This window comes from Bipolaris victoriae (assembly GCF_000527765.1).
Source record: "Bipolaris victoriae FI3 unplaced genomic scaffold scaffold_20, whole genome shotgun sequence".
NCBI classification, from domain to species: Eukaryota; Fungi; Ascomycota; class Dothideomycetes; order Pleosporales; family Pleosporaceae; genus Bipolaris; species Bipolaris victoriae.
Genome location: NW_014575372.1, coordinates 129162 through 144853, shown reverse-complemented (window position 1 = coordinate 144853; position 15692 = coordinate 129162). Strand labels below are relative to the sequence as shown.

At 53.6% G+C, this 15692-nt stretch overlaps 6 protein-coding genes across 6 annotated transcripts; 2 read left to right on the top strand and 4 right to left on the bottom strand.

Annotated features, from left to right (window-relative positions):
• Positions 1 to 343: 343 nt before the first annotated feature.
• COCVIDRAFT_35520 (hypothetical protein) lies at positions 344 to 1387 on the top strand (the record flags this gene model as incomplete). The annotated part of the gene is made up of 1 exon (XM_014703759.1): positions 344 to 1387. The coding sequence occupies one exon, from the start codon at positions 344 to 346 to the stop codon at positions 1385 to 1387; it is 1044 nt and encodes a 347-aa protein (XP_014559245.1).
• Positions 1388 to 1706: 319 nt separating this feature from the next.
• COCVIDRAFT_35519 (hypothetical protein) lies at positions 1707 to 3842 on the bottom strand (the record flags this gene model as incomplete). The annotated part of the gene is made up of 3 exons (XM_014703758.1): positions 1707 to 2180; positions 2301 to 3614; positions 3696 to 3842. The coding sequence occupies 3 exons, from the start codon at positions 3840 to 3842 to the stop codon at positions 1707 to 1709; spliced, it is 1935 nt and encodes a 644-aa protein (XP_014559244.1).
• Positions 3843 to 5722: 1880 nt separating this feature from the next.
• On the bottom strand, positions 5723 to 9319 carry COCVIDRAFT_92283 (hypothetical protein; the record flags this gene model as incomplete). The annotated part of the gene is made up of 4 exons (XM_014703757.1): positions 5723 to 5983; positions 6038 to 8814; positions 8928 to 9097; positions 9180 to 9319. The coding sequence occupies 4 exons, from the start codon at positions 9317 to 9319 to the stop codon at positions 5723 to 5725; spliced, it is 3348 nt and encodes a 1115-aa protein (XP_014559243.1).
• Positions 9320 to 10036: 717 nt separating this feature from the next.
• Positions 10037 to 11365, bottom strand: COCVIDRAFT_92270 (hypothetical protein; the record flags this gene model as incomplete). Its single annotated transcript, XM_014703756.1, has 1 exon — positions 10037 to 11365. The coding sequence occupies one exon, from the start codon at positions 11363 to 11365 to the stop codon at positions 10037 to 10039; it is 1329 nt and encodes a 442-aa protein (XP_014559242.1).
• A 382-nt stretch (positions 11366 to 11747) lies between these two features.
• Positions 11748 to 13704, bottom strand: COCVIDRAFT_24422 (hypothetical protein; the record flags this gene model as incomplete). The annotated part of the gene is made up of 4 exons (XM_014703703.1): positions 11748 to 11999; positions 12049 to 12130; positions 12179 to 13417; positions 13694 to 13704. The coding sequence occupies 4 exons, from the start codon at positions 13702 to 13704 to the stop codon at positions 11748 to 11750; spliced, it is 1584 nt and encodes a 527-aa protein (XP_014559189.1).
• Positions 13705 to 15093: 1389 nt separating this feature from the next.
• Positions 15094 to 15583, top strand: COCVIDRAFT_24421 (hypothetical protein; the record flags this gene model as incomplete). The annotated part of the gene is made up of 4 exons (XM_014703702.1): positions 15094 to 15099; positions 15173 to 15212; positions 15269 to 15311; positions 15448 to 15583. 4 exons carry the CDS (start codon positions 15094 to 15096, stop codon positions 15581 to 15583), a joined length of 225 nt encoding a protein of 74 aa, XP_014559188.1.
• Positions 15584 to 15692: the final 109 nt, after the last annotated feature.

The window sequence follows — 15692 nt, the reverse complement described above, 5'->3', positions numbered from 1 at the left end:
TGGTGGGGCAGGCGCGGGTTTCTATGTAGAACAGTTGAGTAGCGCGTCGGGTGGGTCAGATAATTGCAAACATGTAGTTGGAATGGCGAGAAGCAAGCGGCGACAGAGTGTTATGTAGTTTCCCAGTGCGATCGCCTTCACTGTGTCCACAGAAAAAAAAGTTACTTTCCCTTTGACATTGATTGCTCCGATTGCTGTCATCATGCGGCGCGTGAAGTCATCGGCGGTTAGCGCAATCTTGTTCAGCCCTACAAACCCTGAATGCGCATTAAGCCTCGGCGCTGGCTCTCTTCTTCCTAATTCTCCGGGGCCGAGTCACCCCTTCGCTCTTTACATCAAAGACATGCTCGTTGCTCTCTCCATTTTTGCCTTGTCGCTTTCTTTTCTTGTTTACCAGCGCCCACCCTCGACATGGCTTGCCTTTATCACTCGCCTCAGCCGACCAGGAGCGAGCACGATACCCGATAAGTCGCAGAATGGCAACAAAGAAGGCCCCACCCCGGCCAGGGAGGAGCGCATAGAGCTCAAGTCTCCATCGAACAATGAGGCAGTTGATGGGATTGACAAAAGCTCATCTCTCGAGTCTACGCCAAAGGCTATGCCGAAATCAGACGATAAAGCACCTCCAGTACCCTCCTTCACGCTCAACGAGCACGACAGTTCGGATGAAGAGGAGGAAGACAATTTGCCGCCACCTTCATTTCCAGCTATGAACTCGGCACAAAGAGCCTCTCAAGCGCCTCCTCAATTCGCCATGCCTCCACCTCAAAAGCCGACCCTTATGGCGCCACCTCCCAAACCCACTACGTCTCTCATGCCGCCACCGAAGGTCGCAGCCTCGAGTCTACGTCCCCTCCCCAGCTCCACATCGTCACAATCTATGCGCGTACCCACCACCGGTCCTCTTCCGAACCGCGGACCGCTTCCGAATCGAGGCCCGCCCACCTCAAACGGAGGTCTCGGAGTCCCACCAAGCGCAGGCCCCGCCATCAAGACACCAAACGCACGGGGCAAAGTGCTCCTGTCGCCAGGTCACTCGCCGCTCGACTGGGCCCACCTGCAGAAATCCGGCAAAAACTTGTCTGGCGTCGACTCCATGATTCGCGTTACACCGGCCATGCTCAAGGAGAAGAATGGGCGCAAGGGCAAAGATGCGTGGTCGTGCTATCAGGGAAAAGTGTACAATATCTCGCCCTACCTCCCGTTTCATCCCGGTGGAGAAGGCGAGCTGCGTCGCGCGGCGGGTAAAGACGGGACCAAGTTGTTCATGGAAGTGCATCCGTGGGTCAATTGGGAGAATATGCTTGGCGAGTGCATGGTAGGTATTATGGTTAGCGAGGAGCAGGTACCCAAGGCGGTAGAGGGTGATCTAGAGGATATGGATTGAACGTGTGTGATACCCCCCCTTTTTGTAGACGGGATGCATTGCGTGGAGTTTTGTGGATTCTCACAGGGTAAAGAGTATAGGAAGAACTAACTTGTTGGTAAAACCGATTTCGTTTTGTTCATTCTTCATTGATAAACGCGGTCAGTAGTTCTATCAAGCCATTGTTCAAGCAAGATGAGAGACATACAATCATATGATAATACAGAACAAAGTGTGTGTACATATTTACATGTTGAAAAGAAAAAAGGAGGCACACAGATTCAGGAACGAATCCAGCCCATTCTGGTATATGTATAAAAAGAACAAAAAAACGGAAACGCTATGGACTTCTCGGTGAAGACATGGGCGAAGACGCATACCACGGCTCTCTCTCCTCCCTCCACGCATTCCCCGCAAAACCTCCTCCTGCATACCGCGCCTCCTCCCTCGCCATATCGCTCTCCGCACTGCCCCTCCCAACATCCATAACCTTATCCCTCAGCTCATCCCTCCAGATCAGCTTACCCTCACTCGCGCCACTATCCCTAGGCTGCGCAGCCCCCTGTCCCGGCCTTACAAACGCGCTATTCGCAAAGTCGCGCTCGACGACTCTTTCCTCCTTATCCACCATCTCGGTGACGCCGCGGCCATTTGCATGGACGAGGATACTAGTTTTGTTGAGGGAGTGTTTGACGGGTTTCTTAGCGTTGAAGATGTCGCTGATTTCCTCAAGGGTGCGGCGCCGTGTTTCGACGAAGAAGAAGTAGATGAAGATAAATTCGAAGATGTCCCAGAAGATGAAGAGGAGGTAGTACTGTTCGTTGTACGTCAGTACAACTCGACGAATGTTTTTTTTTGGTGGGGGAAGGGGGTGGTGATGAGAAGGGAAAAGGGAAGAAGGAAACAGAGGAGAAGAAGGAAAAAAAAAACATACCTTCCAACCCGCGCCCGAAAACGCAATCCCCGTCACAAACGTATTATAGAAATTCGCAATATTGACCCAAAAGTTGTAAAATGCCATGCCCTTCGCTCGAGACTCATACCGCAGACACTCTACGGGGTACAATTGCTGCAACGGCGTGTAGCCCACACTATACACGAACCCACAGATGAAGACAAACGCGATAACCGCTTTAGCCTGACCGGGTCTCTTAATTTCAGGCGTCCGATTATTGCCTAGGTAGACCGGTTGGCCATCGGGTCCCGTTTTTAAATTCGTCGCAACAAGGGCGCACACGATTGCAAAGATGAAGACAAGCATGGCTGTCGAAACGAGCAGCTGCGGCCGTCTGCCCCAGGAATCCGTGTAGATGGCCCCGAAAATGGCGCCGCTGAAGGAAACAACGTTTTGCATGCCGTTGTACAGGAGACGGGTGTGATTGTTGTTTATACCAGCACCTTGCAGCATGGTAGGGTAGTAGTAGGAGACGGGACCGTTGCCGGACCACTGGCCGAAGAACGCCATGGCAAGGACGAGCATGGTTCTGTAGCGGGCCTCACGCGAGTTGAAGAGTTCACGGTAGTCCCACCAACGCTTGTCGGAGCCCGTGACGCTGATGTCTTCGACCATTTCTTTATATTCGAGCTTGACGATGGGCGAGTCGCGGTCGCCTTCGCCGTGGAGGCGTGCCATAGTGTTTAGGGCCTCCTCGTGCCGGTCGTTGGCGATGAGCCAGCGGGGGGTTTCCGGGAGGAAGGGCGAGCAGCAGAAGACGATGCCCGCGAAGATGAGTTGCAGCCAGACGGGGATGCGCCAGGATTGCGTGCCGGGGATGTTGCTTGTGCCGTAAGGGACGAAGGATCCGGGGATACCGCCGACATACCAGAATGTGTTGAATATGCCGGTGCAGACGCCGCGGTAGGAAGGATGGGCCATTTCAGATACATAGGCCGGGCCGGCGGTCGATGTGATGGCGACACCGAAACCCAGAATAAAACGACCGCCCATGAAGCCACCAAGGTTGACACATGTTGCTTGAATACAAGCACCGACAATGATAATCGAAGTGCCTATAAACATACCCCATTTCCGTCCTCGGAAATCCGTAGCTGGGCCCGCTACAAACGAGCCGACAAGGTTGCCAATCGTATAAATGGCGTAAACGATTCCAGTAGTCGGTGTACCCTCATCGATATTGAAGCCAAAATACGAGCGGTACTGGTGGTAGCTGTTGATTGCGCCCATGAGCGATCCATCGTACCCGTTGATGCAAGAGTTGAGCGTGGCGATAAAGAGGCAAAAATACAACTAAATGTCATAAGTTAGCAAGGGCAAAAGTTATAATCTAACATAGAAAAGAATAACTTTGTGTCTAAAAAATGAACCAACCTTGAACATAGCCTTTGTCCACGGCCTGACATTAGCCTTTGCCGTAGCATCGGCAAAAGCAACGTTCTGAACCTGCCGAATCTCTACGGTGCTACTACTACGCTCCGTATGCGAAGTATGCACATCTCGTTTGTGAATATGCTCCATGTTGCCCGACTACTAATCCCACAGTGGGGGTCAGTACCGGGGGAGGAGAAGAGAAGGAAAACGAGAGAAGGTAATTGTCGGAGCAAACAAAAGGTGTGGCATACACACACAGAGAGAGAGAAAGGGAAAGTAAAAGCCCGCCCCGTTGGTGATGGTGTGCTCCCGAGGAAACAGTTAGTAGAGGACGGGTGTGGGCATTGGTCTGCACATCAATCCCGCCAACTCAAACCGACCTTACTAACCCCCCCCCCCCCAGCACCATTAAACAAGCCAGGAACACGCGTGTGGAGAGTAGAATGTGGCTGCGGCGTGGGTGGCTAACTAAAGTGGAGTTTTTGGCATTACTACGGCAAGGCGGCGGAGGGAATGGAGGGGTCAATTTAATTTAATCAAGCCCCCATGCGATCCCATGTCCAAGACTTTCTCGAATATGTGACTTCGCCAGCGGGCCCTTCCCCCATGAAGTAAAAGAGAGCCAATCGAGCCCAGTGAGACATGTCAGATTTGCCAGGCAAAAAGGTGGGAACTGGGTAATAGCAGCTTGGTTGCACAGCGCAAGGGGGTGGATTGGTTGGGTTTCCGCGGGGCCTGCGCCCGCATGATGACCGGGTATTTGTACAGATGCAGCGTCGCTTCGAGGTAACCCGTAGGCGCAGGACGACTATGATTGGGTGTTTCGTGGGTAAATTAGAAAGAAAAAAACGGGCAACAACAAATTGGATTGGAGGAACCATGCTGATGATGATGCGTGTGAACAGGAGGAGAAAGCCCAGCCAAGCCCTTCGCCGTGACCGTTGGAAAGAAGGAAAGAAAGCCCGGTTTCTGACTGCACAGGGCGAAAAGCGTTGGTGGAGATGGGGCGCATCTCGTGTTGGTGGAAGGTCTAGTATGGTAGGAAGACCAAATGTCCACCATAGTCACTCAACCACATAGGCGACCGTGATCCAGGGCCGCCTGGCGTTTGACGCCGCAATCCTTCGTCGCTTCTAACCCTTGCCATATGCTCGACGCGGCACGCTCGTCCGCGCGTTTTCGTCAGCCCTTTGAGATTCCCGAAGGTCGCTTGCATGGAACGTACATACATACACATTTGTGAGACGGCAGCCAGAGAGCATCGCGCATATCCGATTGCGCGATGCAAGAGTGCCGCCACTTGGAATGGGGAAACATGGGTTTCTAACGTAGAACATTGCGTCAAGCCGTTTTCGGCTCTAGTCCCCGAGCTAGCGGTCCGAGGAATCCGGGGAAGCTAGACCCATGTAAGTACTTCCCGTATACACAAATGTATACTATTCGTATTCAGAGCCCTCTGTTACACAAAATCTTACTAGGCATCTATGAGCGAATACCTTGCTTCTGTGACGAAATTACGTCCGCATCTACTTGGTGCATGTGCAACTGCCGCTTCATGCCCGTATCCACACCCGTTGCCACCGCGCCTACAGTATGAATATACGCATATTGGTGCCCCACCATAACGGTCGTGTTTATACCCCCGACCGTACCATTAGACACGCCCAAGATGCCGAAGATCTGCTTGCCGTGTGGTCACCTGTACCTACTGCACTTTGCGCCGAATTACACCATCCAGGATCTCGGGTTAATTCTAGAAGCCACTAGTCCTGCCAGCTTGCATACCGTCTATGAACATGAGACACGTCGAGCCACACACACACACATCACACTTAGATAGAACAACCTTGTGGCTATTATACATGTATCCTGCGTCTAAACTACGGGGCTTTGGGGAAAGGTGACTCTACAAGCCTCCCTGCAGCCCATCATGAATACAATCCCTGCTCTCCTCCAATCCCACGCACCGCATCAATAAGCGCCCATCTTCTACAAACACGCTATTTCTCTATCCTTGCTCTAGCCGCCTACTCATCATCATCTGGATTAGTGTCCGATTCGTAGACAAACTCGCTCGGGGTTGATGCCTCCGCCTCGCCCTCGTAGACCATGTTGTCATTGACCGGCGCTGCAGCTGTTGTTACTGATACGCCTTCTGGTGCGTGTTCGCCAGAGGATCCCGATGCTCCAGGAGCAGGTGCAGGCGCAGCCTTCTTTACCTTGAGCTCAAGGAGCGTCTTCGGTTCCGAAGGCTTGGTGTCTGTAAGAAGAATCACACCAAGAGTTGGCTGCTCATGTGTTAGCTTGGCTACTTCATCCAGTATAGCTTGTACGCCACTCACCTTCTTTACTGGTACATATCGTTCGCTTGGGAAGCTAATGTACTTGATTTGTGGCGGAAGCACACGCGACATGTTCTCCAGCTCGTAGCCCACCTTTTCCTTCTCTGCCTTCTTCTTCGACGATGACTCTACGGCCTGCGCTCCCTCGGCCTTGTCTCCGTCTTCCTTCTTCGAGTCCTCATCGACATCCATCTTGTCGTCGTCACCCGATGGCTTTGGTGTGGCAGGAGTATGGTCGACATCCATGCTTTCTCTTCGCTTTTGGCGCTCCTTAACCATCCGCCGTCGCTTGTCTTGGGCTGTGGTTGACAAGACTGCTGTCTTGATCTTCTCTGGCGCCTCCTCTGCCTTGACTTCAGCATCAGGCGGGTAGTCAAACATGCTCGGCCGTGTGTTGCTGTGGAACTTGAACGATGGGATCTCAAGCTCCTGGTCCAGGCCAATGACGGCAGTAGGCGTGAAGCTGAGAGACAAGAAGTGCGTCAAAGGGAACCAGTACCAGTACTGAGTGAAGACAGCCATACCAACAATGGCAGTCATGTTCAGGTTACCAGTCGGCGTCTGCAGGCCGATTGTGCAGTTTCGGCCTCCAGCATCAATGATACCGAGGGCAAGAGCGCAACCGAACTTGGCCATGGCGTCCTCGTGACGGTCACCGATGACCTTGGCCAACTGCTTGCGGATTGACGCGACCTTGGGGTTCATTGCCTCGTTTTGCTGCACCATGATCATGGACAGCGAGATCAAAGCACCCTGGCGAACGAAATCGGTCGAGTCCTTCATCATGGGCTCAAGCAAATCAACTGCCTCAGGGAGTCCGGTTCCGGCACAAGCGATACCGAGAGCCATTGTCGCTCCATAACGGACGTGGGGGTTGTACGACTCGGCAAGGAGTTCAACCATGCGAGGAACGCTACCTGGCTTCCGAAACAAGATGAAGCCCAAGCTCATTACTGCCACGCGTCGTACATCGTCGCTCACGTCACTGACCGCAACGTGCAACAGCCTTCGGACAGCCTTGTTGCTACCCGTACCGCAGTATGCCAATGCAATGGTCATGATACCTCCGTAGCGTAGAGTTGGGTCTGGGTCATCGAGGAGACCGTTGATGAGCTCATCGGCAGCCTCTTGTCGGCCATACATGATGAGTGCCATACCCATAGCCAAACCTCGGACAATCTTCTCGTGCTGTGTGTCGTGTGCATACTGGATCATGTCCTCAAGTGCCTTGATGTTGCCTGTGCCGAGCATGACAAGACCCATGGAGAGACCGACGGCCTCACCGTTGATAGCGGAATCGGTGTAAAGTACGTTCTTGAACGCTTCGAAAATCTCCTCAGAGCCCGTGGCCATACCTGCGACGCCAAGACCGAGTGCACCACCGTGCTGAATGACTTCCTCAGACGCATTCTGGAACTGCTTCAGGAGCAAGTCAAGAACGTTACTTCCGTGATTGGCGTAGATCAAACCAAGGGCATACAGTGATCCACCTTGCTCGTAGTGAGAGCCCGACGAAACGCTGTCCTTGGGTAGGTATGGCTCGAGGAGTTTCTGTCCTTGAGTAATGTTGCCACGGTGTATGACACCCAGAGCAGCGGTCGCCGAGAACTTTGACCAGTTGACTGCCTTTCCTAGCCATTCCAGGTTCTCCCGGAAGAATGTGTCGTTGGTGGTGCCTGCGTTCATGAAAGCATTTGCAAAGGTGACACTAGAGTGGAAGATGGAGTTCCTAGCCTCCAAGCTGTCGCGAACCTTGTTCAGAATAGCCTTGTCTGTGCGGTTGTTCCTGTACAGGAATTCGAGGTTCAGTTCGATGCTCTTTGTTCCACGAAGGATATGGCGGACAGAGTTGAAAGACTTGAGTTGGTCTTCGGTCGATTCAGAGTCTTTAGAGCCCGAGACATTGCTAGTGTCGGCATTTGCGAGGAGAGAATCTGATTCACCTGCTTCTGTCGACTGGGGCTTCTCGGTCTCTTCCTCTTTCTCAGCAGGGAGCTCTTCCATGACCTTGCTCAAAAACTCTTGTGTACCGTTCTCGTAAAGGTCAAAGGAAATCTGGTATGCGACAGCTCGTGACTTGTCGTCGCCGCGCTCAATGAGCTGGCGAATGAGTTTCGAGGCGAGGGCATGTTGGTTGAGGTAGACAACGCATTTGGCAATGGAGAAGTAATCAGGGTTCGGTATCTGATCATCGTTGAGGAGATCCAGAATCATGCGAAGAATCTCGTTTCTCAGGCCACGCTCTTGTACCACGTTCATGCAAATGTCGAGAACATATTCCATCAAATCCTCGCTCTGTGCAGACGGTTGTGCAGGCTTCTTTCCCTGCTTCTTTCCCTCTTGGCTTGCGCGCACAATAGCTTCGCGCAAGACCTCAAGATTCCGAGCCTCAATGGCGATCCCGACAACCTGCTTATAGTTGCCGCTCTCGTAGCAGCTCTCGAATATCCTCCTTACAGTGCTGTGGAGGTTCTTCTGCACATTTCGCTGCAGCACCATCGGAGTAGGGTGTGCTCCAGCGACACCAGCATTGCCCCCACCGGGGACAGTGGGGTCAAATGTAGACGAGTCCTCCCTGGAAAGGAGCGACTTTGATGGTAACGCGGACTGAGAGAAGGGTGTGATGGGCGATGCCAGGCTAGCTGAAGTACTGGCACCGCCAGCAGCGCTTCCAGAAAACGACGTGCTCAGCTGTGGAGGGGCCTGGCTCGCCTTGCTCACCGGTGTCGGCGGGTTGTGCATGACTGAGAGCGCGATGTACGTATCTAAGCATTTTGCTACAAAAAGCAAGTCAGAATATGTTCTCCAAGTGATGACGAGTCCAATGCCTCAACAAGAAAGGGAAAGGGTGTATATGTGAAGATAGACACAAAGGACCGTGGTATCCTACCTAGTATTGTCTCCTCGAACTCGGCAGCCTTGTGGATGTCGAAGAGCTTGCCCGCACCCAGCGCGAAGACCATGCTCTCATTGTACTCTTGCAGCTGGTAGTACACCTTTGCTGCTACCAGGGCTGCAAGCTCGCGCTCGGGAAACGACTCATCTTCGTAGAGGGCCTCACTGTGACGGCATCCGTATTAGTAGCTGTACGATAACGGGAATTACCCAAGTAATGTGTGCAGTGCATATCTGAGCTTCTTACATTTGACTGACGGAGCCCGCGACTTCTGGCCATAGCAGGTCGATCTCCTCGTTCAGCCGCTGGAGGGCGAACGAGCGCAGCGCTGGATCCGGTTCGGAGAGGAAGCCAACAACGCCGGCGGCAGATGTAAGACCGACCATTGTGTTGTGCTGAGCGAGGATAATGCGTGTTTCGGTGTTGTGAAACGGTTGCCCGCGGTGTTGAGGAGAGAAGGAGCTGTTGCGGAAATGGGTAGAAGGCGATGGAGCTGCGCAGTGGCGCCTGCGGGCTTGCCTGCGATCAGAGGACACGGGGGGACCGTGATGCTTCGGACTTGAGCGTGACCGCTGCAGTGAATGAGGGACAAAGATGTGAGATTGAGGAGAGATTGATGGGGATGGCGAGGCGCCGTGGTGGTGAGTTCGGGGAACCGTGTACGTGATGGTCTAAACACAGCTCGTGAGTCTCGGAAGCGGCGACCCTGGTCCACTTCGACATGACATAATACGCTAGCCTGCACATCACTCCCACGATAAGATCCATGGCGTGCGCCTCACTTGCGATGTGTGACTCTTCATAGAAAAGGAGTTTGTGTGACCATTAAGAATAAAATTTTTGCAAATAATACAGGACTCGCACAGCTGGCATAGCTAGTAAAGCTGCATACTTGCCCCTGAATATTAGTCACAGGCACAGAGTGAAAGGAGCAAGTGGAAGCCATATGATGCGAAGTAAATAGTGAGAAACGGGTATCTTATTTTCGAAACACAAACTCCTGGCGATGCTGATCCCAAATTTGCTGTTTCGCGTTGAACCTTCCAAACGCCGTATACGAACAACAATAGTATTACAGTACATCCATACACTCGTCCATGCCCCTATGCACTGGGGCCAGGACCAGAAACCGTAATCTCACGCGACAACACCCGCAGGTTGTTCATCATCCCGTTGATCAGGCTCTCGAATTTGGTGGGCTCCTTTCGTCTCACCTTGTCTGCTTCTGCTATGAGCACACCAGAGTCTAGTTCCAGTTCCAGTTCGTGGTTCTTGCTGGGCCCTTGAGAAACCTGTGTGAGATCAACCTGATAAGCACCTAGCCACGAGTATGACATGCGGTCCTTTTGGCGGTGCATGCCCTCGGCCGTCTTTCCACCCTCCACGGCAGGCGTGAGACTTTCTATAGGACCTGGGAAGTCAATTTCCAAGTTGATGCCAATGCGGTAGTCCCACTCGGTCTTTGGAGAGCTGACTTCGAGGTTGCCTAGCCTGTGCTTTATAATCGCACGCAAGAACTCGCCCGAGTTTTTGTCGCGTGTCACACGAACACGCTGTCGGCCACCAGCAGTGCTTATTAAACGCTGAACAATGGGATTCAAAGAGCTGAAGCCTTGCTGGTCTAGTTCGTAGAACATGTCCGTCTCATAGGTGTGTCGGTAATCGATTGGAGGTCGTGGGACTCCTGGAGCCTTTGATTGCTGAACCTGAGCGTTCAGAAAGAGGTTCATGCGCTTGTGTTGTTGCGCCGTCATGGTACTCTCAAACTTGACTTCCAAAACATCGGTATTCAAAACCGTCTCTGTGCGCCAAAATCCACGCAGTCGCTGGTCCGTCTGCTTGTCAATGATCTGACCCCAGCGCGCTTCCACTTCGAGCTGCACTTTTGGATCCGCGATCGCGCTCCGCACAACTTCATTGTTGACGGCCGTGTTCCATATAAAATCGCATACGTTGCGTGACACGTCATCGTAGATTTGTGCGTCGTTGGAGATGGGTCGCTCGAAGCCAGAGAGTTCGCGCACCGCTGTGCCTGGAGGAGGAGCGCCTTTCTCTGATGATGGATGTCCGTTTCGCTCAACCATTGGCGACGGTTGGGGTCGCGGTTGGGGGTGAGCCTGGGGCGGAGGCTGCGCGTGCGGCTGGGGTTGAGCGACAGTCGGCGGCGGACGCGACTGCTGGCGCTGCTGCTCTACGAGCTGCTTCAGTTCGGGGGGGAGCTCCTCACCCTCGCGATAAGCCCATATTGGCTTTGGATCGTGGCGTTTGCGCTTGAGCGACATCTGCTTGAACTTGGTTTTAGGCGGCGGCGAAGGTATCTTTGCAGCAAATGTGACGGGAGAAGAGGTCGCGGTGGAATGGGGGATGGAGAGCGAACGGCGCGGTAGCACCGTTGCGTCTCCATCATGATTCACTAGCGCAGATATATCCATGGAGGGTGTGGTAGGGTTGTGCGTCGGTCAATGTACTCACCATCGTGTACCAGGAGGCTAGTGTTGCTAGCGCACGGCCCCCAGGAGCAAAGTGACCCTGGCTGCGCGGTCCAAAGCCGTTGCCTTGGGTGTCGCTCTAGTCTTTGTTGGGTTTCAGCACATGCTGGCCGTTCCCCGGGCCTGCCTTTGATGGAAGTGTAAGGTGTTCATTCAGAGTTTGCCTACTATCCGCTAGTGTCTACATCGAATCTTGCGGTTCATGCGCCAGACCGTCATTTGGTCAGGCGAGTCATGTATGTGCATCTTGTGCAGCCCTCTCTCTCTCCACATACACACGCCCCCTTCTATCAATAAATAGAACGTCTCCGCTCCCGCGGTACCCTTACGCGTCTTGGTCAAGGCCCAAATCTTCCTGCGCCGGGACAATGCGGAGCGTGTTCGTGTGTCCCATGCCTCCCCTCCAACCTTGCACGCAAACAACGGGATCACCCTTGCTGAGCACTCCGAGCTTGATGGCGTTCATGATGCCCCACTTCAGCCGGCGGTCAACGTCCTCCTGCCATGGCTCCGTCTTGAAGTCTGGCTTCGCCTCGGGGAAATAGAATGGGTAAACGCCGCGGTAGAGGTGTGAATACTACACAAATTAGTGACTATTACACTTGTCGTATTTTGCATCAACTTACCCTGGCGGCCATCGCGTTACGGGTAACCATGATGATGGGGCAAACAGGCCTGTACTTGGAGACGAGGCGGGCGGTCGTACCACTGACATTTGTTAGAATTCATCGGTATACAGGCCTTTGGGCCACTCACCTAGTCGTCAGAACCAGAATAGCACCGGCATTCTGCTCAAGACTAGCGCTGACGGCGGCCATGGCGCATGTCTCAGTGGTTGGGCATGGCACTGGAGCAAGCTTTCGCAGCTCGTCGAATGCATTGACATATGGAATAGCGACTTCAGCGAGCAAGCACGTCTCGTGCATCATGGTAACGGCCTCTACGGGGTAATCACCCTTTGCAGTCTCGCCAGACAACATGACGCAGTCAGCGCCATCGAGGACAGCATTACCAACGTCGCTGACCTCGGCACGAGTTGGGCGTGGGTTGTAGGTCATGGACTCGAGCATCTGAGTGGCGCAGATGACAGGCTTGCCGGCAATGTTGCACTTGGTGATCATCATCTTCTGTGCAATGAAGACCTGGCTGGGTGGGATCTCGATACCAAGGTCACCACGAGCAACCATGACACCGTCAGTCTCTCGCAGAATCTCGTCAAAGTTGTTTACACCCTGCTGGTTCTCGACCTTGGCAATGATTTGGATGTCCTTGCCCTCCTCACCGAGCACCTCACGGATGGCGGTGATGTCGCTGCCGCGGCGGATAAAGGACGCAAAGACCATGTCGACCTTGTTCTTGACACCAAACTTGAGATCGGCCTTGTCCTTCTCTGAGAGCGGGGGAAGATCAATATCGGTCTTGGGCAGGTTGACACCCTTCCTTGACGAGATCTTGCCGTTGTTGACGCACTTGCACTTGAGCGTCTTGTCGTCTACGATCTCGAGGACCTCAAATGAGAGGACACCATCGTCGACGTAGATTGTGCGGCCAGCCTCAATCACCTTGGTGATGTTCTTGTAGTCGACGTACATGTTCTTGTCGTCGCAGGCAGTGGCGTATTGTTCATCGGTAGTGATGTTTATGATGGCACCGGCCTTGATGGGGATATCAGCATCGCCCACGGTGTTACCCGTTCGGATCTCGGGGCCCTTGGTGTCGAGGGCAATGGCAAGCGGCCTGCCAGGCTGTGACTTCTCGGCTTCGCGCGCATGGTCAATGACGGACTGGTGGTACTCGTACGAGCCGTGGGAGAAGTTCATGCGGACGACATTGAGACCGACTTTGCGGAGAGCATTGATCTTCTCAGCAGAGTTGGTCTTGGGACCAATGGTACAGATGATGGAGGTTCGTCGGTACTGCTTAGCAGGGGTGTACTCAGTGTTGAGCTGGCTGAGCCACTCGATCCTGGTCCTGCCGGAGTTGAGGTGGTCTAGACTACATTCGGGGTCAGTGAATGCTCCGGAGGGAATATAGTCCCGACATGCCCATGGCGCGCGGTTGTTGCTGCAAAGCTGCAGATCCAATGACACCGTCTATGGGTGAACTGATCATCATGGAACAGGAAGGTAAGTCAAGAACTTGGTACAGAGCCAAGTTGGACACTTTTCCTCCCCCGCGGAGCTGTTTTATCTGCGCAGACATGCGTGGACTTGGGCCGACCACATCTGCTACAAACAAGAAGCCTGCGGTGTGTGAATGAAGTATACGTACGCGTTTGCCATTTTCTACGTCTAGTAGTGTGTGAATGGGGAGGGAGAAGGAGGGAAAGGGAGGGCTGTGAGCGAAGTTATATCGCTGTAGCGGAGTGCGGGGCCGGTAGGAGCAGTATACAGACAGTCCACTTGGCAATGTGGTGGCTGCAGAGTAGAGAAGGAAGAGGAGAAGGTGAGCGAGCTGGCTACGAAGACAACGGCGCTCGACGAGTTTATCTTGTGCAGGCGCGGGCTAGAAGTTTTGTTGGCTGTTGAGCGTGTTTTGGAGGGGCAGTAGTTTTGGCGCTAGTGTAGGTGCTTAGTACGTGGGGCTGCACCCTGAGCGACGGCACGTTTGGATATAACAATTGGAAACGGATTGCGATGGAGAACTGGGCCTGGGAGCAAAAAATGTGGGCTTGATAGCGCCACTCCAGTTCCGCTGACTGGCCTGCTGACGGCATTTCTGACCTGCCCCCGTGGTGGTGGTGACCCTCTTCGCCCATTGCTTGTTCGAAACCACCCACGTTGCGGCGTCATTTGCACTCAAAGCATCCCACTCCGATAAGGCCCTGTACGTACAGACGCAACCTGCTGCTCAGGGCCGTTGCAAATCGCGGCGCCGCATTCCGGTGTCCCCGTCCGGTGTCCGAATTCCGGTGTCTCGTCTCCGCAGTCTAGCTAGTGGCCATTTGAGTTTATGTATCGGTGCGCGGCCGGATGCTGGCGTGTCATGGCATATTTTTTTCTTCAGTGCTTGTGCCCGCGTAGAGATGCATGGTGCCTTGGGGGTCTCATGGGGTCAAGGTCATGGAAAAAAAAGAGCCCTGAAGGGGCTTCACCACGTTGAGGACGGCCTAGTTATATATCACCTGCTTGTAGAATGGCCCGCTCCTAGATCACCCGTAGGTGCTCCGCATGGCCGTGGTGCCCGAGGTTCAATCGCTGTCCACCTGCCACTGGGACGTGGGTATCCTGGAGTTCCATATCAGTGGGTACAATCACGGCCGCCGCCGCGTGTCCCGAGGTTGTACCTGAAGTACAGTATGTGCGAATGGCCTGTTGTAAGCGATTCACGGATTGTCACTCTGCAGGTACATGGGCTGTGTCTGGGTGTGCAAATACCACAGAGTGCTCTAATCTCTTGCCGTGGTCCAGATCAACATGTAACGGCGCGGGAAGCCTACTCAAGTCGCGCATGCTGCGTGCCAGCTGAATCACATGCAGGGAGAGTGACTAACCACGGCACCAGCCACACGTCTCCCCACCACCACTTCTACCTAATCGCTCTACACCGCATCCTTCCACCACTCAACAACCGCCACCCGCGACAACACCCATACCCGCCACACTTTTTGGTACAGTGATCGCCAAACATCTCCCCCAGACACAACTCCGCTTCGCCCCATACCCTCCACAATGGTCGTAGGTTGCCTGCTCCGGATCCGCGCCTGTCGGGCCGCCGAGTCGCATCTTCAGTAGCTTACACACCCTCCAGCTCGGCAAAGTCGCACATTACGCCTTTGATGCGGTACTTAGTACGTACACAGAAAACATGCCTATTCCAAAAACAACATCACTAACCATGTCACAGTCTCCGCTTTCCTGGCTGGCGTCCGGCGCTCAACCGGCCTCACGTACGTTGTCCCCATTCTCTGTCCTTCCCAGGCACAACCACCACACATACAACAACTACCCAGCCCGAGCAATATGCTCAACAAGATTTTGCGACATTGATACAAGTCTGGAGCTAAAGCTAAACCCCAGACCCAGTTTAAAGCCAGATTCCTTCAGCGAAAACCCCAGCGCCCTCAAGTGGTTTGAAAACTACCTTTGGGTCGGTGAGACCGTCATGGACCAGAGCGTCGCCCTTTTCGGTGCCAGCTCGTACTTTGAGCGCAAGCGATAAATTCGCCCTTTCCGATATGTACACACTGAGCACGAGAGCTTGGTAGTCGAAGAATGAAAGCGACCCTTGTGGCGACGGACAAGAAAGAAATGAGACGCTGAGCCGTTTC